At 37.7% G+C, this 23,941-nt stretch overlaps 1 protein-coding gene across 1 annotated transcript in view; it reads right to left on the reverse strand.

Annotated features, from left to right (window-relative positions):
• The window catches only part of LOC149838304 (ATP-dependent DNA helicase Q-like 4A), a 90,383-nt gene that overhangs the window by 38,135 nt on the left and 28,307 nt on the right, over positions 1 to 23,941 (reverse strand). Inside the window, exons 6-12 of the mRNA XM_090008221.1 lie at positions 22,010 to 22,180; positions 17,309 to 17,366; positions 16,671 to 17,108; positions 16,422 to 16,574; positions 16,208 to 16,338; positions 15,711 to 16,101; positions 15,501 to 15,632 (exon numbers count right to left, since the gene is read on the reverse strand). Coding sequence (XP_089864347.1) covers positions 15,501 to 15,632; positions 15,711 to 16,101; positions 16,208 to 16,338; positions 16,422 to 16,574; positions 16,671 to 17,108; positions 17,309 to 17,366; positions 22,010 to 22,180 — 1,474 coding nt within the window. The remainder of the gene's footprint in view (positions 1 to 15,500; positions 15,633 to 15,710; positions 16,102 to 16,207; positions 16,339 to 16,421; positions 16,575 to 16,670; positions 17,109 to 17,308; positions 17,367 to 22,009; positions 22,181 to 23,941) is intronic.

Below are 23,941 nucleotides of genomic sequence, written 5' to 3' on the forward strand. Positions count from 1 at the left end.
TCTTAGATGATTTTCCATAGCGGAGGCCCACATGAGATAGTTGGACCCATTTAGCTTAAAAGAAAGCTCCACTCTAGAGTCACGTTCCATCAGCACCAAATATACTTCCTTTCTTCAAAACTTTGAGAGGCACGCATTCCAAGGTGACAAAAGAAAAGCCCAATCACCAACCGAGCTTTGATACCATGTAATGAAAAGAGGCGGAAGCACCAATGGAGCAAAAAGTCACTCTTTAAGAGTGACTACTAGAGCCAAGAACACAAACACTAGATGTGCACACACAAAACTCACAAATATAGAAAATGACTTAAAGTCATAAGTTGGATGTTATTGAAAAAAGGAAGAGAAGGGTGTAAAAACCCATACATTTACAAGGGGGAACCTCCTCTTTTTATAGAGGAGGGAAGCACTAAAGGGGAGTCATAAAGGGGGCTCCCTTCTAGTCGTTGGGAGCCCCAACGGTCATAAATATGACTGTTGGAGCCCCAACGACTAGATGGGTGGGGCCCCTTTATGATTCCAAAAAGTAAAAGACAAAAATAAAAAAGAAAAAGGGGAAAAAGGTAAAAAAGAAAAAGGTACATTTGGAATTACCAAAACACCCCTATCGGGTTTTTGGTTTATACAAAATAAAAAAAGGCTATATTATGTATATATACATATATACGTATATATACTTATATATATATATATACGAATGTATATATATAAGTATATGTATATATATATATATATATATATTTTTATATATACATAATTTAACATTGCTTAAGTAGCGGTCTTTGCGGACTTCGAAACTCCTCGGTCTTTTGAGTTTCGATTCATTATTCTTCACATTATTAAGGTAAGATACCTTAACTGAACTTATAGAGAGCATGTTTAGGCACTAATTGTGTAAGCATCATGTTGCACTGAATATCTAAATGAATTGCAAATACAAGTCATGCTCACACACTTCACTTAGTTGTGGATATCTAGGACTCTTATAATTGTAGTTTGAAGATCATGTTTGTCATGATTATAGTTATCGAAATATGGAGTGTGTTTGCTACAGGTATACATGTGTGTGAATTTGAATGCTTGTGCACTTATGAATGTATAATATGTATGCAATGTGTGTCATCATACTTTGGTTTGCGCTTACTATGTTGTTTTGTGTGTTTGTATGAATTTGATACATGGTTCACATATAACTACTATAGATATGTATAAGTGGTGTTCGATGCATAATGTGGATGTTATATATATTGTTTTGTCATATGATGGACTCATTTATTCTTGTATAGAAGAATGTATGCGAATGTTATAAATTGTTTTGAACTTGAGAAATATATGCGTATGATGTACGGTAGGATGGTCAATGCGATTTTGACCAACCCTTACACAATTATATCTAAGGTGCTATACTGATTCATATGGTGAAAAATGCATATGACTTTTATCGTGTGTGCAAATCTTGAACTACATAAAAGTTATGTATGTTGAGGTTTAGTTGCTTAGTATTATGAAATGTGCATATTCATGTATGCATGCGTAGAACACATGTTTTGTTTACGCATGCTTCGAGGTTTAATTTACGAAGTACAATGTTCTTTATGGCGATGATATGATGCATAGGATAATATGCTTATATATGATATGATTTAAATGTCACATGAAATGAAATTATGAATGCATGCGATAAATGTTTAAGTTCAATAGTGAACTTTGGTTCATGAAACCTTATTGGTTAAATGTGTGATTTTATAATTTGAATGCCATATGAAGTGATGTATGATGTGATGCTTTGATTGTATACATGCTTATGCCCGTGTTGATGGCTATCGACCTTGAGAGTGGTCGATTGTATTGATGCATGTATCACAATAATTTTCAATGGATATGGTACTCGTTGAAGAACTGTTCTCAAAGGATTCTCTGTGAGGGTGTGCATGACCAGATCAGGTAATCCGGCTAAAGCGGTAAGTCTCCGTGAGGGAGTGCATTGTCCAATAGCGGGTAGTCCGCGAAAACGGTATATTCCTGTGAGGAAGTGCATTGTCTAAGACCAGGCAGACCATCCGTCTAGGGCGGTAACTCCTTGTGAGGTTGTACATTTCTCAGACCAGGTGATCCAGCGTGGATTTTGTAAATCTTTATTATGAATAAATGAAATATTATGATGAATTATGATGATCTTTTGAGTTGATTGAGATAGTCAGTTATGAATCTATAGATTTGACTTTTTTATTATAGCATGATTATATATCGAACTTAGGTATGATAATCATATCCTTATTGATTTTAGATCTTGATATGAGGTTATGATTCTGACGCTTATGTTAGCGTATAGGTGAATGACACATCACGCCTACAAATAACTAGTTTTGACTTATTAGGTAAATGATACATCATGCCTACATAGTTTTATTGCAAATGATTGCATTATGATTGTCTGAGTAAATATATCACACCTATGTATCATGATTGATATGTATCATGAATATCTAACTAAATTACTTATAAGGTATGTGAGTGTGTTTCACATTGGAATGGTCAAATGTGATTTGACTAATTGTTTATAAGAATTATAAATGCATATGAAAATGATGCAATGATCTTAATGTCTTATATATATATATATATGAGATGACTTGTATGACTTGAATGCATATATATTATGCTTTATTACGTGAGTTAAGGTTGAATAGAATATTAGGTGATGAAATGCTTTTAAATGATTTATATTTGAATGCTTGAAATGAATGACTCATAGGACGTTGTTCCCTTGTCTATCACTTGACGATAGATGAATAATATATCTTAACCTTTAAATGCTTGATATGTTTTCTTTAAGTTTGAGTTTGGGTTGACTTTAGTAAGTCTGACCCCGTTTTATGGGGGACAGGTAATGCAGGTAAAGTATGATGAGTAGTTGGATCGAAGGGCTAGTCGAACTGCATTCTCGAGGGTCCACTCTTACCTTGCGATCTTGGTAGTCATGATCTTTTCGTTTTAAGTATTTGATCATGTAGAGACTGAAGTATTGTTTTCATACTCTAATTTGAAATAAAATTAAAACTCTTCATATTTCAATCTTATATTGTGTTAAAATATACATGTAATCAATATATTTATATATATATAAATATATATATATATAAATATATTCACCCATACCCGATAAGGGGTATTTCTGTAAAATCACCCAATAGGGGCAGTATAGTCTTTTTCCTTTTTTTACTTTTTCTTTTCTTTTTCCTTTTTCTCCTTTTTCTTTATTTTTTTCTTTTTCTTTTTTGTGCATTAAATGCACCTTCATTGGGGGCCCCAACAAGGAGTCGTTGGGCCCCCAACGGTCACAATTGTGACCGTTGGGAGCCCAACGACACCTTGTTGGGTCTCCCAATGGTGCCTTTTCTCTCCTTTCTCTAAATCCTCTCTCTCTCCTCTCTTGCCTATAAATAAGTGGGGTCTCCCCCTTTGTAATGTGTGGCTTCTTCAAGCCCTTTAGTGCATTTATAAGATTTTATGCTTTCTAGCCATTATTGGCTTTTGTGTATGTCCTCTTTTGGACTTGTTCTTTGATTTCTATGTGTGAATGTCCATTGTAGGACATACATTTCTTTTCCGCATATTTCATTACATGGTATCAGAGCCATGGTTGTGCTCTTTATTCATATTGCTAGTTGTCTTGTTCTATCTCTCTTTGCTTGTCCTCCATTGTTGATTATATAATGGAGGGAGAACAAAAGATTGATCTCTCCTTCAAGCTCAATGGTACTAACTACATGATGTGGGTCGCCGCCATGGAGAACAACCTCAAAGGTAAAAAGCTTTGGGGATACGTTATGGGCACCATTAGGGAACCTCAACTTCAACTTACGAAAATAGATGGTGATCAAGAAAAAGCCCTAGAAGGAAATACTCGCATGAAGGCTATTGAAGATCACCAATCCAAGGTTGAAGATTGGGAAAGTAAGCATGCAAAAATTCTTGCATGGTTCATGAACAACGTGGAGCTAAAGATTTGCGCCAACATTGCTAAATTCCGCCTAGCAAATGAAGCATGGTTCTTTATGAAAGGTATGTATACCCAAAAAGACCTTGCTCGTCAATTCTTTATCCAAGAAAAAATTCGTACCATTAAGCAAGGTGAAATGAGTGTAAGAGATTACTATAGCACTCTTGGCCCTTTGTGGGATGAGTTATCTCTTCTTGAACCTAAATGGGTATCAAGTGAAGATGTGGAAATGCGAAGAGAACAAATGGAGAAAGAACACTTTTTCCAATTTTTACATGGGCTTAGGCCCGAATATGAACAAGTGAGGTCCTCCCTCCTTCATAGATCCAAACCACTTCCTTTGGAAGATGCAATAGCCGAAATATGCCAAGAGGAAACATGTCTTCGTATGATTAAAGGAGGAGATGAAGTTCTTGCCGTGACTAAACCCGGCAATCATATGAAAACCTACAAGCCAACACACTTTGGGAGGCAAAATAACTATAATGGCAATTATAGGAAAGCCATTTGCCATCATTGCCAAGAACCGGGTCATATAAGACCTAATTGTCCAAAGATAAATGAACCTCCAAAAGGTAAAGTTGCTATTATTGAAGAAATCCCGCAAAAGAAGGAGGAGCCAATGAAAGGGAAAGAGTCTTTCTCCCTTGCTCAACTATCCGAAGCACTTCAAATCCTACTCAAGTCACCATCAACTTCGGGAGCTGCCATTGCCTCTTCTTCTCCTCCAGGTACGCCTTCTTGGATTCTTGACTCTGGAGCATCTTTTCATATGACCCCTATTGAAAATGGACTATCCAATGTATGTAGCAACTCAAAAAATTCCTATGTTTCCACCGCCGATGGTACCTCTTTACAAGTTAAAAGTTTTGGAACCTTAGATTTTTCAAAAGATTTTTTTGTGCCAAATGTAAGAGTAGTACCTCAACTTAATTTAAATCTTTTATCTGTCTCTCAAATATGTGATCATGGATGTGAAATCTCCTTCTCAACCCAAGATTGCTCTATATAGGATCTCCAGTCCGGGAAGCAGATTGGGCAAGGCCATAGGAGGGGAGATCTCTACTACATGACCAATTTGAAACTTCCTACTAACTCATTTTGTAATCATGTCCAAGATAAAAATATAGAAACTTGGCATCAAAGACTTGGACATCCAAGCTTCTCAAAAATGTACTCCTTTCCTTTTGGAAAGAAATTTTGTAATGAGAAACATTTTGTTTGTAAGAGTTGTATTTTTGGAAAAATGAAATCCACCCCCTTTCCAAAGAGAACATTTGTGTCAAAAAGACCCTTTGAACTAGTTCATTCGGATGTTTGGGGTCCTTCTCCGGTCATATCAAAAGGAGGATACTCGTATTATGTTACTTTCATTGATGATTTCACTCGATATGTGTGGATATATTTTCTCAATCTAAAATCCGAAGTCTTTAACTTTTTTAAAAAGTTTCATATGATTGTCAAAAATCAATTTTCAACTAATATCTCCATTCTTCGATCCGATTCCGGTGGAGAATATCTATCAAATGAATTTCAAGAATATTTGGAAACCAATGGAATTTGTCATCAAAGGTCATGTCCTAGGACTCCCCAACAAAACGGTCTAGCCGAAAGAAAGCATAGACATATCTTGGAAACCTCTAGGACTCTTCTCATTTCCAAAGAAATTCCAAAATGCTATTGGGCCGAAGCCGCCTTAACCTCTACTTATTTGATAAATAGGATGATATCCTCATCTCTACAAAATATATCTCCATATGAAAAACTTTTTGAAAGAACACCCAATTTTAATAGATTAAGAATTTTTGGGTGTAAGTGTTTTGTCCTTACACATAAAAGAGATAAGTTATCTCCCAAAGCTATCGAATGTGTGTTCTTAGGATACGGAGAAAATCAAAAGGGTTTTAGGTGCTTCGATCCCAAAAGCAACAAACTATATGTATCAAAAGATGTTACCTTTTTAGAAAATGAGAACGGTTTTGAGAAAAATAAAGATATTGATGAAAGCGAATATGCTTTCTTATTTGATCTTCTCTCTCAAGAAGATGTGACTCCCCACGTTGAGGATGTTTCTAATGATTTAGAGGATACTCCTCTTAGTAATGTTGAAAATGGAAGTAATGATGTTGAAAATAGGTTAATTCAAACCTATGCTAGGCGTGGTCAAGAAACTCCAATTAGTGCGTTAGAAAAATATTCTCAAAGTTCCAACATAGAAGAAACCTCTTTAAGGAGATCTAGCCGGATCTCCAATCCACCAAATAGGTTTGTTTCCTATGAGTCCCTAACACCTAAATATAGGGCATGCCTAATTGCATTACACTCTTATCATGAACCATCACACTATAATGAAGCCAAAAACATTCCTCAATGGGTTGAAGCCATGAAACTAGAACTTAGTGCCCTTGAAAAGGCTAAAACTTGGGAAATATCTTCATTACCCACTGGAAAGAAGTCTATTGGATGTAGATGGGTCTTCAAAATTAAAACTAAAAGTGATGGGTCATTAGAACGTTATAAAGCTAGGTTGGTAGCCAAAGGATATGCTCAAGAGTACGGAATAGATTATGAAGAAACCTTCGCTCCCGTAGCTAGAATGACTAGTGTTAGGACTCTTATTGCAGTTGCATCCGTTAAAAAATGGCCTATCTATCAATTGGATGTTAAAAACGCATTTCTTAATGGCGAATTAAGTGAAGAGGTCTATATGGATCCTCCACCGGGAGTATCTATTGGTGAAAACAAAATTCTTAAACTAAAAAAGGCACTATATGGGTTAAAACAAGCTCCGAAAGCTTGGCATGACAGATTTAGCAATGTAATGACTAGTTTGAATTTTCGTTCATGTTATACTGACACTGCGTTGTTTGTGAAAAGTGCAGGATCTTCAGTAGTGATTCTACTACTATATGTTGATGATATGATCATCACAGGAAGTGATGAACAAGGAATCCATGATATTAAGAAAGTTTTAAAAGAAAATTTTGATATGTCTGACCTTGGTTTCTTAAGATATTTTTTATGTATTGAAGTTGCCTACTCTCCCCGAGGGTATATTCTCTCTCAGATGAAACTTGCTGCTGACATTTGTTCCAAATCTGACATTTCCGATGATAATAAGGCAGACACCCCTGAGGTCATCAATGCAAAGTTAAGGTTGGAAGATGGAACACTTCTCGAGAATCCTACTCCCTACCGGCAACTTGTTGGGGCCCTAACCTACTTATCCATCTCTCGGCCAGACATATCTCATGCAGTTCACTCAGTCAGTCAGTTTCAACATGCACCTACATCCGTGCACATGAGTGCAGTCTTAAGAATAGTCAGATACATTAAAAACACCATAACTAAGGGAGTTTTTCTTTCCTCTTCATCATCTCTTGATTTAATTGCTTATACTGATGCTGATTGGGGAGGAAACCCTAATGATAGAGTCTCAACTACCGGTTTTTGTGTTTTCCTAGGTGACTCTATGATCTCTTGGAGATGCAAGAAGCAACAAAAGGTGTCATTATCCTCAACTAAAGCGGAATATCGTGCAATGGCCACTACAACCATGGAGCTTGTATGGCTTAGAAGTCTCCTCAATGATATGGGCGTAATCATCTCCACTCCTTCGAAGATGTGTTGTGATAACAAAAGTGCCATTTACATTGCAAGCAATCACACCTTCCATGAGCGGACTAAACACATAGAGATGGACTGCCACTATGTTCGAGATGAATACTTAAAAGGAACCATAGCACTGCCCTACGTCACATCCGAGTACCAGTTGGCGGACTTCTTCACTAAAGCTCTTGCTACTCCTCGTTTCATGTTTCTTCTCATCAAGCTTTCGGTTGTATCCCCGTAAAGCTTGAGGGGGGTGTTAAAATATACATGTAATCAATATATTTATATATATATAAATATATATATATATATATAAATATATTCACCCATACCCGATAAGGGGTATTTCTGTAAAATCACCCAATAGGGGCAGTATAGTCTTTTTCCTTTTTTTATTTTTTATTTTCTTTTTTCTTTTTCCTTTTTCTCCTTTTTCTTTATTTTTTTCTTTTTCTTTTTTGTGCATTAAATGCACCTTCATTGGGGGGCCCAACAAGGAGTCGTTGGGCCCCCAACGGTCACAATTGTGACCGTTGGGAGCCCAACGACACTTTGTTGGGTCTCCCAATGGTGCCTTTTCTCTCCTTTCTCTAAATCCTCTCTCTCTCCTCTCTTGCCTATAAATAAGTGGGGTCTCCCCCTTTGTAATGTGTGGCTTCTTCAAGCCCTTTAGTGCATTTATAAGATTTTATGCTTTCTAGCCATTATTGGCTTTTGTGTATGTCCTCTTTTGGACTTGTTCTTTGATTTCTATGTGTGAATGTCCATTGTAGGACATACATTTCTTTTCCGCATATTTCATTACATATTGTACGTGTTTTGAAATGTGTATATCCCGTACATTTTGATTTGATTGTTATCTTTAGTGTAACCGCGCCCAAAGTCTTAACCGTTTTTAAAAATCGTTTTCGCATTATAAGATCTGATTTACTTATACTTATCAAAAAAAAAAACTGGTCTCAAAATTTCAATATTTGAACTATAATTAAGATTAAAAAATTTGGGGTGTTACAAAACTGACCCTCGAAAAATGCATAAATTTATTTTTTTTTAACAATTGAGAAAAAACTCCCAAGGACAAGGGGCGCATTACAGATTTAATATTTTCATTTCATCAACCATTCTAAACATAGAAACACTTTAAAACTATGAATTAAAATTCATTTATTTAATCAATAAGTCAAGAAAGTTCAAAAATTCAAAAATATCAACTCTATTTAATCCCGTGCACATCAGAACCCGAGCCACCAAATCATAAACCTCAAGTCTTCCAGCCAACCAATCTCTCTCATCAGTGAGCTTTTGTGCCTGAAAAACATTTTTAGAAAACGGGTAAGAACAGAAGTCATACGAATTTCTTTAACAATCCAACAGTAAGTAAATATCACAAATTAAATCATGAACAAATTTAAGAGGAAATCACAAGTAACAATTTCATGTTAAATCAAGCATTCAAGAATACATGAAACTAATGCTAAACAGTTAAAGATGCATGAATCAATGCAACATGCATGAATAACTTTTTGAAGTTAAATATCAGAATTGTTTTTGCATGCATGTCTCTATTTAATGCACACAATTTTCATTTTCCTTACAAACCCGCGAATACTGAAAATGGGTAAAGTTCTCGAAGTTCAAGGCAGTTTTCAGTCATAGCTTAACACACAATTTGTATTTTGATTATTGGGTTTTACACTTGTTTTTCGACCGGTATCAGGCATCAGCACCATCAATCGGAACATTAGGCATTTAAACTCCGTAAATTTATAGGGGGGTTTAAAAAAATGGATTAGATTCATCCAGATCCAGGTGGGATGTCGACTAACTAGTAGACATCCTCCCCCCGAGTGGTCTATTTAAACCCCCAAGTGTGTGTGTGTGTGTGGGGGGGGGGTCTTTCTTTACAAAACTTGACACCCCCGCCTCTCTCCCTCGTCGAGATCACGAGGCTCGATGCCCCGCCTCTCTCTCTCTGCATAACCCTCTCTCGACCCCGACTCACTCCCTCGCTGGAAAACAGGCCTGACACCCCACGACTCTCTCTCTCTCTCTCTCTCTCTCTCTCTCTCTCTCTCTCTCTCTCTCTCTCTCTCTCTCTCTCTCTCTCTCTCTCTCTCTCTCTCTCATCCGATTGCCGGAGCGCCACCCACCTCAGACAGTAAGTACTCTCTCGTCCCTCTGGTTTTTCGGCAGGAGGGTATCGCCCTCCTGTCCCTCTCTTTTTCCCTGCTAGCTCACTGGCAAACCAGAGCCATCAGCGATGGTGGCTCTGGCTTGTCAGGTGAGAGGGGTGCCCAACACCCTCCGGTAATCCTTCTCGATTTCAGCAACAGTTGTAGGTTGTTGTTGCTGCTATGGTGAGACAGCCAGAAGGGAGTGGCTGAGGCCACTCCCCTGTCGCCCCCTTTTTCCCTACCGCACCTCCCCCGCTTCTTTTTTTCTTCTTTCCTCCTTTTGTGGAGGCCCAACACAACCTCAGCAATCGCAGCCTCGACTGTTGTTGCAGGTGCAAGGGAGGGCCCTCCCTTGCCTTATCGCGTACCAACCACCAACAGCGGTGGTTGGTCCAGGTGAACCCGAGTTGAGTTCGAGTTTCTACCACCCTGCTATGCCAAGTCACAGTGACACTCACGTTGTCGTGGTACCTCCCTTTTTCACTTCTCTGTCGCACCACCAGTGGCGAGCAGGGCCCTTCGGCCCTGCTCCAACCCTCTCCCTTTTTTCCCCTGCTCTGTCAGCAGGTCGCAGTAGCCACTGCCTCCGGCAATGGCCTGGTCGTCGACCTCTCCTCTTTCCCCCCTGTTGGAGGATCGAGCCAGGCTTGATCCTGTCCCGATTTGGGACCGGGTGTGGCTCAACAGCTCGATCATGTCTCGATTTGGCATCGGGTGTGGCTAGGCCTGACTATTGAGCCCTCACCCCCCGTCCTCTTGTCATACCTAAGCAGCAGCAGCTATTGTTGTTGTTGTCTCGAGTCAGGCCAAACCAAGTTCGGCATGATTTGGTCTACCTCCCCCGAGCCGACTTGGGTGTGCCGAGTTTGACTCAGTTCCACCAAGCCAGCTCAGTCGGGTCCTGTCCCGCTCCTTCAGTTCTCCTTGGCTCAACCCGACTAGCCGTCGAGATCGGCTCGACCTCTACCAACCCAACTCAATCCGGTCAGTTCAAATTGGGTTCAAGTTTGATCGCTACGACGCAATTGTCGCCACTTTCTTCAAAATCTAAGAACTTAACACAGTACAATAAAAACCATTTGCAGTGTACCATATCAATACAACGAATGAAACACGCTTACCAAGGCACGAGCCTTTAAGAACCTATGCTCAAAATCGTTAGAAATTCAAACCATCTCCGAGGTAGGAAAAAGTTGCATACAAGAATAATGTCAGGATACTTCTAATTTATATATATATACATATATATAACTCAAGAACGTAGTTTTGAGTATTCTTGTCTATTTTAAATTACGTCATTTACTTTGTCATCGCGCGTTAATATATATAGGCTCTTACTTTCTTTATTTGGCTAGATGTGTGGTTTCACACATCGAGCCCTGCTTTATATCATTTACTCCTGCTTATGCAATTTACTTAGCCCGATATACGGTTTTGTACACAGGGCCTCGCTTACGCAATTTATTTAGCTTGATGTATAGTTTTACACATCGGGTTTTACTTTATGTCATTTACTTTGTCGTCGCACTGTAACCTGCACAGGCTTTTATATATATATATATATATATATATATATATATATATATATATATATATATATATATATATATATATATATATTATAAAGTACGCAGTTTTGAGTACTCATGCCTACTTTAGATTATGCTAGTATGTATTTAAAAGTGCAGATTTGCGCATCCTCGCCGAAACTCGATTTTTAACAAATTTCACATGCGACATTTCAAGCTCGCATTATCCGATGTCTCGAAAAACAAAACAAGTATTTGTAATGAATCAAGGATGCACAAATATAAAGTCAAAAGACTTGTGCAAACACATGAATCGTAGTCTCTAATGGACCAATTATAATCTCATAAGAAATGAAATATAAACACAACAATAAGGCATAAAAGCCTATTGAAAAACAAAGAAAGGCTTTATAATATCACAACAAAATGCTTTATAAAAAGCATGCTTACAAGTTAGAAGTGAGGCTCTACACACCTTAATGAATGGGAGGTTGTCCAACGTATGACTGTTGGGAGGTTGTCCAACGTCTAGTTGGACTGTCTCCCAACAGTCAAAAATACGGACAGAAAAACAAAAAAAAAAGAAAAAAAACAGAAAAGAAAAAAAGAAAAAGAAAAATAAAAAGTTATATTTCAGTCCCTAGTGGACTGTTCTAAATATAAAAGACAAAAATACCATTGTCGGGTATTGGTATACATTTAATTTAAATAGTGTTTTGTGTTTGCATATTCGCAACTGAGTTTCTCCTCGAACAAACATAATCAAAAGCATCGACTACATAGCCATAAGTGGTACGTACGTCAAGTCTTTTTCTGTATCCAGAATGATTTGAATATTTTCTGGCCTAAAGCACAAGATATTGAAATTTTCAAATGATGTATGGGTTTCTTTCTGAAAAACCAATATCTTTCTCATCGTAGCAGTATTATCAAACATGCACGACATGTTAGTACTACGATGATTGGACTGGAGGTTTATGGTAACCTCATAAGGCGACAATGCACCATGATTAAAATAAAATCACATAAATGGAAATAATCGCCTTCACAGGCAAGATGCTCGATTTGGTTTAAAAGATCAGATCATGTAGAATGCGTCATCGGTTAAAATAAGACTTGACATACCCATCGTCCTTTTAGTTCCGTCAAGAGAAAGGATGGGATGGTACAAAAACTCCGATGGATAAATTATTAACTACGCTCATCGAGTAACAATGACTCGGTGTCCCCGATCATCAGAGTTAGGAGACTAGGCTATCAAATGTTATCCTAGTAGGTAGATCCCAATGGCTTCTGCAGAAGTTCGGATGCATACCCCTTGTAACAAGTTGCCTCTGGAGAATTCTCTCTCAGTCATTTGATTGTCCCTTTAAGAGCAGAGTCAGCAAGTTCTTCAAGGTATCAAAATACATAAAATAACAAACCCCCGAACAGTTTCAGTTGTTTCTACATTTATTATGTGCGTACCCTCAGGATAGTTAATTATCAAAACAAGATTATCACGCTCATTTTACTTATTTTAAAACTGCACATTGCGAAAAAAATAATGCATATGTTAGTTTTGTTCAGATTTTTTATATTTATGCACCTACAAGGTGCTTTCATAAGTCTGACTCATTTTATAAGATGCAGGTAATGATTAGGTTGATGTGGCAGGCGATGGCGCAATGACATGAGGATATCAAGATCTCACTCGTTCTCTATTGTTTCGCTCCTGAGCACGTTTTGTAATTTGTATAAAGGTTTCTTTTAAAATTATTCTTTTTGTGCAAACTTTAATTATCAAAAACCTTGTTTTGAATCTATGTAGTTTCAATGATTGTACGGAGATACAAATCCATTGTGTAAAAAAAGTTCGTCAGTAATGCACCCAATGTCCATTGACTTGTTCTTTAAAACATTATTTTCCACTGAACTGTCATTTTAAACTCTTAAAAATGATTAATTGCAAAGCTTAAAAAAATTTCTAAAAAGTTTACAAGTTCAGAATTTTGAGGCGTTACAGCTTTGGTATCAGAGCGACAGAGAATACAGTGGTTCTTGATCATCCAACATCTGCATCACAGTGTGAGTATTTTGCTTCACCCTTTTTGTACCTATCCTGATTAATAAAAATATGTTTTAGTTTAAATGTCATTAAATAAAATGGTTGAGGCAATAAATGCCTTGACCGAAGAAGTTGAACAACTTCAATCGATTGTCCAAAACATGAATCATAGGGTGGATAGGTTGACTTATGAAAACACCAACCTAGGACGACCTGGTAACCTAATGGAATGCCATCAAGCTCACCCGGGTCAAATGTGGCCTCGAAATCATGTTAATTGTATCTTCTGTGGTGAGGTGGGTCATTCTGCAAAAGAACGTCATCTTAAACAGCAAGAGACGGTTGTTCGCGCAAGGCCTTGAGGATGAAGCTTCCTCCGTAAGAGATTCTCCTGATATACCTAGACTGGTGGAATACTCATCAGACTCAACGGGGACACGAGGCTACAGGTCACCCAACAATTTGCTAAACTCACAACATTATACGCCAACGTCCTCATACATGCCTGAATCACCTACCGACACTTTGACCTTACCCCTCTCCTCCACACAAGGTTAGGCACACGAGTATTGCGAAGAGCAGTGTTAAGCAATACTCGAGCAATTCTCAAGGGGAATAGAGAATGCTAGTATTTTGATGCTTTTTGTAGAGTCGACGAACTCTTATCCAGCAGGTTTTGACCTTCTATAAAATCAATCAACAGTAATGGGTTTTTGTAAAGTGTTTTGTAGCATATAAAAATATTATTTTACTTGTTTACGACGATTATTTTAAATCCTGACTTACTCGTCCTATGGTGTGAATAAAGGATGACGCGAAGTACGAATGGTGAATCGTCTAACGAATGGTCTGAACAACATGGATTCCTTCAGCACCCTCGTGCCCAGAGGGATGAAACTGCATCTATTGAGACAAACCATCATCATAACATCGTCACTTATGAAAAAAAATTAAACTAGATCGATCCCCTGACCTTCGCAGGCAAGGTTGATCCTCAGCTCGCCGAAAACTGGGTCGAGGATACCGAGCGAGTTTTTCAAGTATTGTCGGTACCCAAAGAGAAGAAGACTGATTTTAGTACTTATCGGCTTAAGGATAACGCCCAAAAATGGTGGGACGCTACCAGGGGTATCCATTTTCCTGGAGCGACAGTTATTCCTTGGGAAGCTTTCTGTGGTGCCTTTCTGGCGGAACTATTTTCTCCCACATGCGCGAGACAAAAAGAAGATAGAATTTTTTGAGTTATGCCAAGGTAACTCAAGTATGTGGATTACACCACGAGATTTCAGAACTTGGAACGATATTGCTCTAGCCTGTTCGAAGATGATCGCGAACGGGCCAAAAAAATCATTCGGAAACTAAAGGAATGACTCTGTCACCGGGTCCTGACCAGTAAGACCTCAACTTTCTTTGCAGTTGTTACAGCAGCCACCCTTTTAAATGATGATTGAGAGCGAGTTAAGAGTGGACAAGACAGAAAGTTTGCTGGGAATGGTGGGTGCAACAAACGACAACTTGTTGATAGCAAAATGAAGAGACCATTCAAAAAACAAAATCAAGATAGAGGAATTAGGGCACAACAACAGTGAAATCAATCATGCCTGAAGTGCAACAATGTTCATCTTGATCAGTCATGCCCTCGATACACTGAAGGTTGTCTATATTGCGGGAAGATGGGGCATTACGCCCAAGAATGTTGCAAGAAGACAGCATATTGCAGAGACGAACAGCAGGGGAAGGTCAACAACCTCAGCAACAACCACAAAAAATAATAGCAGGCCGTGTCTATGCCACCATGACCGAACAAGTAGAAGATAGTGAGTAGACACTCAAATAGTGATAGGTTAAGACTTTTTTTGAAACGGTAAAATTATGAATTTTGTCAAACAAAATTTAATCAATGAAATCACGTATAAATTTTGTTCAACCAAGTCATATGATCGGTATCCAAAATGAAAGTATATTTGTAAATGAGTGCACAGTGACTATATTGTTTGGTTCACAATTAGCTAAACTATGAGTAGGTTCATTTCAAAGTTTCTCACAAAAAGAATTAAAAATTGCTAGACAAATAATGCTAAAGTCTAAGATAATGTCCAAAAATAAAGATTTGAAAAGGCATATAACAACAATACCTGATATGTCAGGCTTTTTCCACCACCTGTTGGCATTAAGACAAAAACATCACATCCACTCATTGTTGCATTTATAACCTCTCTTTGATTTGGACGGAAGGAGTGGTTTCCAAATACCTTCTTGTTATTTGCCTAAGTAAAGAGAAGAGTCAAAATATGCAGCAGAAAGAAATAAACCCCAGAAACATATCAGTATCATAAAAGTATCACCTCTAGCTTCTTGGTCCATGGGAAATCTATGCTACTCCACTTCTTGTCTGAAGATCCATTAATATAGTTCACATCCACCAACTTTGGGGTAAAGACTTCCCTCTCCACAGAAGAGAATGTGCTGCTCTTCCAATCTCCGGATGAAACCAACATAGGTGATTGATTTGAATTGAAATGATAATCTGATCGATAAGATACATATCCTGGGTTACTGGTTGCGGGAGAACTAAGCATGAAACCGTTCACTGTCCTATGTGTTAGAGGAGTTTCTAAGTTAACTTTGTATGTAGCCGCAGTGGATGCAGAATAATGTGACCCCTGCATCTCTTCATCTCCAGCTGAGCAGTGAAGATATCTTTCAAGGTTTTGAATTTGTTTATTCAGCTGCAAGCTAGAGGGAAAGAAAAGAAAGGAGCACAAGGTAAGTTTGAGAAAACAGTCTCTTTCTAAAAGTTCAAATTGGATGCAGAAAGCTGGAAAAAAAATGGTGTACCAACCGCTCCTCACGAAGTTCTGCAGAACGCTGAATGCTAAGCCGATCAGCATTATCAAGCAGTTCATTTGAAACCCTAATTAGCCTATCTTTCATCTCCTGCAAATGATTCAAAGCTTCGGGGCAATGCACCACCTAACCAATGAGCACAATCATCAAATGACATTACATTTAACAGTGTTTAAAGCAGAGTAAACTTAGCCTGCAAATGCATATACCTTACATCCATGATTACATTTTATATCTGGTTCAGCAAGACCAATATCATGTGCAAATCCTCCAGGAGTAACAGGTGAAAGTTTAGAGACAGATGATTGTGGTGTGCCAGCTGCTTGATAATGATCCATAACTATTTGGTCGACATCAATAGTCTGAGATCAGCAAATGGTAATGCAATAAGGTACTTCCATTTGGCACTTTGACAACGGAATTAATATTGAATAGGGTCGAATATGAAAAAAAATAACCTTCAAAAGCTCATCATCTTCAACAGCATCCACAAAATCTTCACTTAACTCATCAAAATTGGTATTTTCATTGCTAGGAAATCCAACTCGAATGAATGATGAATTTGACGCTAAGCTAATGTGTGCATCATGGCTCCCCACTTTTGCCAATCCAGAAAATTTTCTGGAACTCACTGCTGAAGCTTCCAGTGATTTGGTAATATGATTGACAGATGCAGTAGCTGTCCCATGTGCTTGAGAATTCTGATGCTTGGAACTCTCCTCTTGTCTTGTGTGGTGGTCTGAGCTCCAGGAAGAGTGTTGTTGATGATTCCCAATAGTTTCTTTCATTTTTGAAGGAAACTTATCGGAGAACCCTTTTTTAACTACTGGAGCAGTCAATCCAGGCCTCAAATATTCTTTGCACTTGAATTGAAGCCTAGTTACAGCATCATGTACCTACAGAAAGGTCCATCAAGCAGAAAACAGCAAGATGTACTTAGTCATGCATGTAAATTTGAACTGCAGCATAAGCATATAAGAATTTGGCAGTCAAAGATATACAATTCAAATTCATCCAAATCTAAAATAAAAGGTGTAACAATACAAATATACATCACATCATGACTAGACCAAACTTCAAAGAAAATCAAGCATACCTTAGAAATTTGAGTACTACTTGGCCCTGCAACACTTTGGACCATACAAGCCATTGACCTGAGAAGCATACAAAACTAAACTAGCATGAAGAACAAAAACACATACAACAGAAGAGAAAAAATCAACTTGGCACTTCAACATGCAACAGAAATGCAAACTGCTTCCTATTGATTGCAACGAGAGGACTCAGTGCAGTTTATACAAATGATGCATGCTAAAAAGAAGACTCCTTCAGCAGCAACCTCAATGACCACACCAAAACCAAAATGTGCTAGTACAACAATGGGTTCATGCACATGTCACAGTCAAATGCAGAATCATCAATGTTTTAGGTTTCATGAGTAGCAGATAATGCAACTTCCCCTTAGTGGACTTCTGCTAGAAAGGAATGACTTTGCCAAGACGACTCAGTCCATGTTGAGATTTCCAAATCAGCCTAGGCCATTCTAGAATCTAAAGCTGCATCTTATTTAGATTTCAATGAAGTCATTTGTCCTGAGAGACTGAGAATAGTCACTTATCTCTACCAAATTTTGTGAAAAGCTTCCCTTTATATTTAAAACAAAATAAGATTAATGGCAAAATCTTGCAACATGTTCAATTTTGGGGGAAAAAAAGAAATGCTGACAAATATCTAAAAATTAACAATACCAAGTGAAAACCATACAGTCAAAAACTGCTTCGTGGATTTCCTATTAGGGAAATTATGACAAACTTGAGATTTCATAGGCTTCCTTTAAATTTGAAATTTTTAGAAAAAAATACGAGCCTCAAAAAAATAAAAATGATACAAAAACATTTCACAAAATTGTCCAAAATAGTTGAAACTCATGGAATATAAGGCTCCAAAAAAACTTGCATAGTGCATCCTGTATTGTAACTCCACCTGTGTATAACTGTTTAGTTATACACTGTCGGTCCCAAGCCCGGATAAAGGAGAAGGGTTGCGGTAGGCCAGTGACAGCCTGCATAAAAACTTAGTCATACCCTATGAATATGAACCAATATGAGAATTTCGTTGGGGCGTTCCCTACTAAGCGACGTGTTGTACTCTATAGGCCCGGAGGCAATGATAAATGGGCAAGGGTTGCTAGGTCGTCTCCCAGAAGCGACGCGTCACACCGGTGCCCGGGTGTGGTGTCAAATAGGCAAGGGTTCCCTAACTTTGTTGGACGGGTGGGGGTAAAGAAGTTAGTCCAAGACCATAAAATTAGGTTAGCCACTTTGAACATAAGGTCTTTAACTGGTAAGTTGGTAGAGTTAGTAGATGTTATGTGTAGGAGGAAAATTGATATTCTATGTCTTCAAGAGACCAAATGGGTAGGTGAGAAAGCAAAAGTGATAGAACATTGGGGATATAAAATTTGGTATACAAGAATAAATAGGAATAGGAATGGAGTAGGGATTGTTATGAGTCGTGAGTTTATAGATAATGTAGTTGAGGTCCGTAGGAAGGGTGATAGGATTTTACTTATTAAATTAGTACTAGGTACAGATATTATTAATATTATTAGTGTTTATGCACCTCAAGTAGGTTTAGATGATTCCATTAAGCGTCAATTTTGGGAAGATTTAGATGGAGTAGTACAAGGGATATCTTATGGAGAAAAGTTTTTCATCGGCGGTGACCTTAATGGACATGTAGGCATTAGTAGGGATGGATTTGAGAGTATCCATGGAGGCTATGGTATAGGAGAAAGAAACGAAAGTGGAGAAAGGATTTTAGATTTTGGTTTGTCCTATGATATGATCTTAGCAAACACTTGATTTAGAAAAAAGGGAGTCTCCCCTAGTAACATTTAAAAGTGGGGTTAATACGAGTCAGACAGATTTTTTTCCTACTTAGAAAGAGAGATAGGGGTTGTTGCATCGATTATAAGGTTATACCGGGAGAAAGTGTAGCTACACAACATAGAGTCCTAATTTTAGATCTTAGAATTAGACAATGCCGCAAAAGGGATAGACATATGATAGATCCTAGATTAAGTGGTGGGCACTGAAAGGAGCTAAACAAGGAATGTTTGTAGAGCAGGTAGTTAAGGAAGTTGATTGGTGTCTCGAGGATGATTCAGAATCAATGTGAAATAAGATAGCGGGTGGCATGAGAAAGGTGGCTAGGGAGGTATTGGGTGAGTCTAAAGGCGGTGCACCGCTAGGTAAGGATACATCATGATGGAACGAGGATGTCAAATTAGCTATTAAGGTTAAAAGAGAGTGTTATAGAAATCTAAGTAAGAGTCGTGATAATGAGAATTTAGAGAAGTATATGATAGCAAAGAAGAAAGCTAAAAAATTAGTTCAAAACACGGGGGATAAGATATATAAGGAGGTTTATGACAAGTTGGATATCAAAGAGAGCGAGAAGGATATTTATAGGCTTGCAAAGATGAGAGATAGGAAATCGAAGGATCTGGGTATGGTTAGATGTATCAAAAATGAAACGCAAAGGGTTTTAGTCAAAGATGATGAGATTAAGGAGAGATGGAAAGATTATTTTGATAAGTTATTTAATGGAAGTCATGCTCAGGATCTTGGGGAATTCTCAATTCCTTTTCATGAGATGAATCGTGACTTCATGCGCAAGATTCAAAAGAAAGAAATTGCAGAGGCTTTGAAGAAAATAAAATCAAGAAGGGCGGTTGGCCCAGATGGTATACCTATCGAGGCTTGGAAATGCTTGAGAGAGAAAGGTTTAGAATGGTTGACAAATCTTTTTAACAAGATTTGGCGGACAAATAAGATGCCTAATGAGTGGAGGAAGAGTACTTTGGTGCCGCTATATAAGAATAAGGGTGATATACAAGATTGCACAAACTATCATGGTATAAAACTCATGAGTCATACTATGAAACTTTGGGAGAGGGTGATTGAGTCTAGGTTGAGGAAGGTTGTCATGATATCGGAGAATCAATTCGGTTTTATGCCTGGAAGATCAACTATGGAAGCTATACATCTTCTTAGACAACTTATTGAGAGATATAGAGAGAAGAACAAAGATTTGCATATGATTTTTATTGATTTGGAGAAGGCATACGATAGAGTACCTAGGGACGTTCTCTGGTGGACTATGATGAAGAAAGGTGTTTCTCTCAAGTACATTAGTATAATTAAAGATATGTATGAAGGAGTAGTAACCAATGTCCGCACTTGTGAAGGGGTGACAAACAATTTTCCTATAACGGTTGGGTTACATCAAGGATCTGCTTTAAGCCCTTTCCTATTTGCTATAGTGATGGATGAGCTTACAAGATCAATTCAAGAAAATGTGACGTGGTGTATGTTGTTTGTTGATGATATTGTTTTGATTGATGAGTCTAGAGCTGGGGTTAATGCTAAGTTAGAATTATGGAGACAGACATTGGAAGCTAGAGGTTTTAAGTTGAGTAAGAGTAAGACAGAATATATGGAATGTCGGTTTAGTAAGCAACGAAGTAGTGATGGGAGTGTAGTGAAGGTTGGTGAGCAAGAAATATCGGTGGATGATTGTTTCAAATATTTGGGATATATCATTCAAAAGTATGGAGAAAATGATGGAGATGTAAATCATAGGATAAAGGTTGGGTGGATGAAATGGAAAAGTGCAACTGGAGTGTTGTGCGATCGTAGAATGTCATTGCGGTTAAAGGGAAAGTTTTATAGGACGACTATTAGGCCCGCTTTACTATATGGTACGGAATGTTGGGCTGCCAAGAGACATCATATTCAAAAAATAAGTGTAGCTGAGATGTGTATGCTTAGATGGATGTGTGGAAATACAATAAAAGATAAGATTCGGAACGAGGAGATACGTAAGAAGGTAGGCGTTGCACCCATTGAAAATAAGATGAGAGAGAATCGTTTATGGTGGTTTGGACATATTCGACGAAGGCCTAATGATGCTCCAGTTAGAAGGATGGAGAAATGGGAAAATATATTAGTTAAAAGAGGTCGGGGTAGGCCTAGGAAGACTTGGATGAAGATGATAGGAAAGGATATGAATGCTTTGAACCTCACCGAGGACATGGCATTGGATAGAAATGATTGGAGGAGAAGGATTCATCTGGAAAACCCAAAATGATTTTCTTTTTTGGTTCATATCGCCGACCCCAATTCTTTTGGGATGAAGACGTAGTAGTTGTTGTTGTGGTTGTTGTTGTAGTGCATCCTGTATTGTGTGAAGCAGCGATGATGCTGTCATTTTTTAGATTACGTTTAAAAAAAATGTTGGTTTTGTAGCAGTCTTTTGGAAACACTAATAAATGTGAAAATTATGTGAAGAAAATCTCTAATTAGGACACCATGGGTTTCGAGTCATTGGCTTCATCAGCAATAGAAAACCAAGACAAAGATAAGAAAAAGAGAAGGAAAATGAGAAAGATAAGGAAAATGAGAAAGATAAGGAAAAGAAGAAGAGATACTTGCTTATTGCAATGAAATTTTTTTATTATAAATCTATTATAAGTTTAATATACTTGACTTTAAAAAACAAAGCATTTTTTATCTTGTTTCAGTTTCCTTCCCATTCATTTTTTCTTTTTCAACTTTCCGTTTCATAATTATTAACTAAGGTGGTTCAGACTTTCTAACTATTAAATTTGTGTATATGCAAGAATTTTAGAAAAAACAATTGAACATCAAACATCTAGCAAGTTCTTCGTAGTTGATATATACCAAATATATCAAAAAATGTCATTTCCTATTTCCTACAGTTCAGTTCATACCTTAAGCACTGCTGCCCTTCCATAAAACGGTTTTGAGTTGGCAAAGAGTAAAGGAAGTTTGAGCTCAAAATGTCATTTCTAAGTGAGATGTTTTCAAGTGCATTGCCATGATGCAACCAGTTGACTTTAGGAGCCTTCTCTTCAGGCGTAACACCGCTGTTTGCAATATTTCTGCATATCGGACAAAACAAATTTAGATAATGAACAAGAAGACAAAGGAAAAAAAAAAGCAGTAAGGCCAGACAAACTCAAACAATACACATGCTCAAACACAACCACATGCATACATTTTTCCCAGTTTCAAATTTTTTCCCTTAGTCATCAGTCACCATATTTGATATGCTTCCAACAAATCCACCTCCTTTAAAAAGGTCAGCTACCTGAACAAAACAAAGGAAGAGTAAAAGTTATTGGACAATACATAACCAATCATGAAGACTACACCGACTTCCAAATTGTTGCAATAATTGAACAAAAAATCACAGTAAGGGTTCAAAGTGTCAGAAACCAAGCAATAACCACGGAAGAAAGACATCAGCTATATTTCCTAAATGGCTACACATGTTCGGGATGTTTATCGTAAACCACTATCCAAAATATAGTATTTTTTCAGATAAAAAACAGATTTTGAATGAAAGGAGAGACAGTGTAATCCCCAAGAACATAAGCTTAAGGTAAGTTTGGCAGACACAAAAAGCATGACCTTTAATCTAATAAAAGTTTCTTAAACTGAAATTACTAACGTTATAGCTATAAGGCCTAGTCTTGAAATTACCAAAAGATCTAAAATTCAACAACTTCAAGAGGTTTTTGTTGTCCAAAACACAAGTTGCTCTCTTCTGAATCCCAGTTAGTGGCACTACCCACCAATCCATCAGTTCACCAGCAGCAGCATGGTTCATAACATTGAGAGCCTTATCAAAAAGCCATCCACTCAGATGCCAGACAGAACTCAAAGGGACAACATGAAACACTAGCGAGTAGCACTCAAGACAATAGAGATAATATCTCCAGTCATTAATAGATGGAAAACAAATCAATAGAAAAACTCCGATATGGACGAGGTCCTTGAATCTTCATGTCCCCAAGGTCTACGATTCTGCATATTTCAAGCCAGAATTGTGTATGGTACACAACAAAAGTCCACCTTGAAATTTCTCGCATCACTGAGTGATTAATCAGTTTTCAAATACATATGCTCATATTGGAAAATAACTTGATAGAATAAGGAATCCTAAGAAAGTTATTGCCTGAACCTGGGATGCTACATCACATAGACACGGACACAGTAGGAACAGGAGCATGACCTTACAATACACACACAGAGTACATGTATGATTATATGTCACACAGACACTTCACTTAGTTTGCATATCCTATGCCGACATGACATGACACTTGAACATACAATTAGGTACCAGCGCGCACACAAGGTATGACACGCCAATTTTTTTAATTATGAGTATGGAGGTACAGCTGCACATACATACATTTGTATGCTTTGTTTGTTTGTTTTAAGAAAAGTATGTTGGGTTTGATCTTTCATATCTGACCCATACCCATGAAGTACCAATCCTCTACCCATGTTGACATGGGTGTTGCAACCTTCCTAGTTGAGAATATTCAACAAGCAGGTGATAACCTGACAGCAAACATTCTCACTTAACTTTCAGTGCAAAGCAACATTTAAGATTAAAATTCCTTTGAAGTACAAACTGCTTTTTTTCCATTTTTGGTCCAGCAAGTCAATTCTTTACATTTCCATAAGACATATAGCATTCATCTTTTTTACATCCTATAAGCAGAAAGTTATTGTGTGAAAATAGAACATGGCAAAACATATTGAAAAGTTTGCATTGTCGGGACAACCTAAGTGTATTGACAATGAACTCCAAAGTGAAACTCTAAATCATCATTCCAAATTTCCATGTC

This window comes from Nuphar pumila, chromosome 5 (genome assembly GCF_984573655.1).
Source record: "Nuphar pumila chromosome 5, dmNupPumi1.hap1.1, whole genome shotgun sequence".
Taxonomy (NCBI): Eukaryota; Viridiplantae; Streptophyta; class Magnoliopsida; order Nymphaeales; family Nymphaeaceae; genus Nuphar; species Nuphar pumila.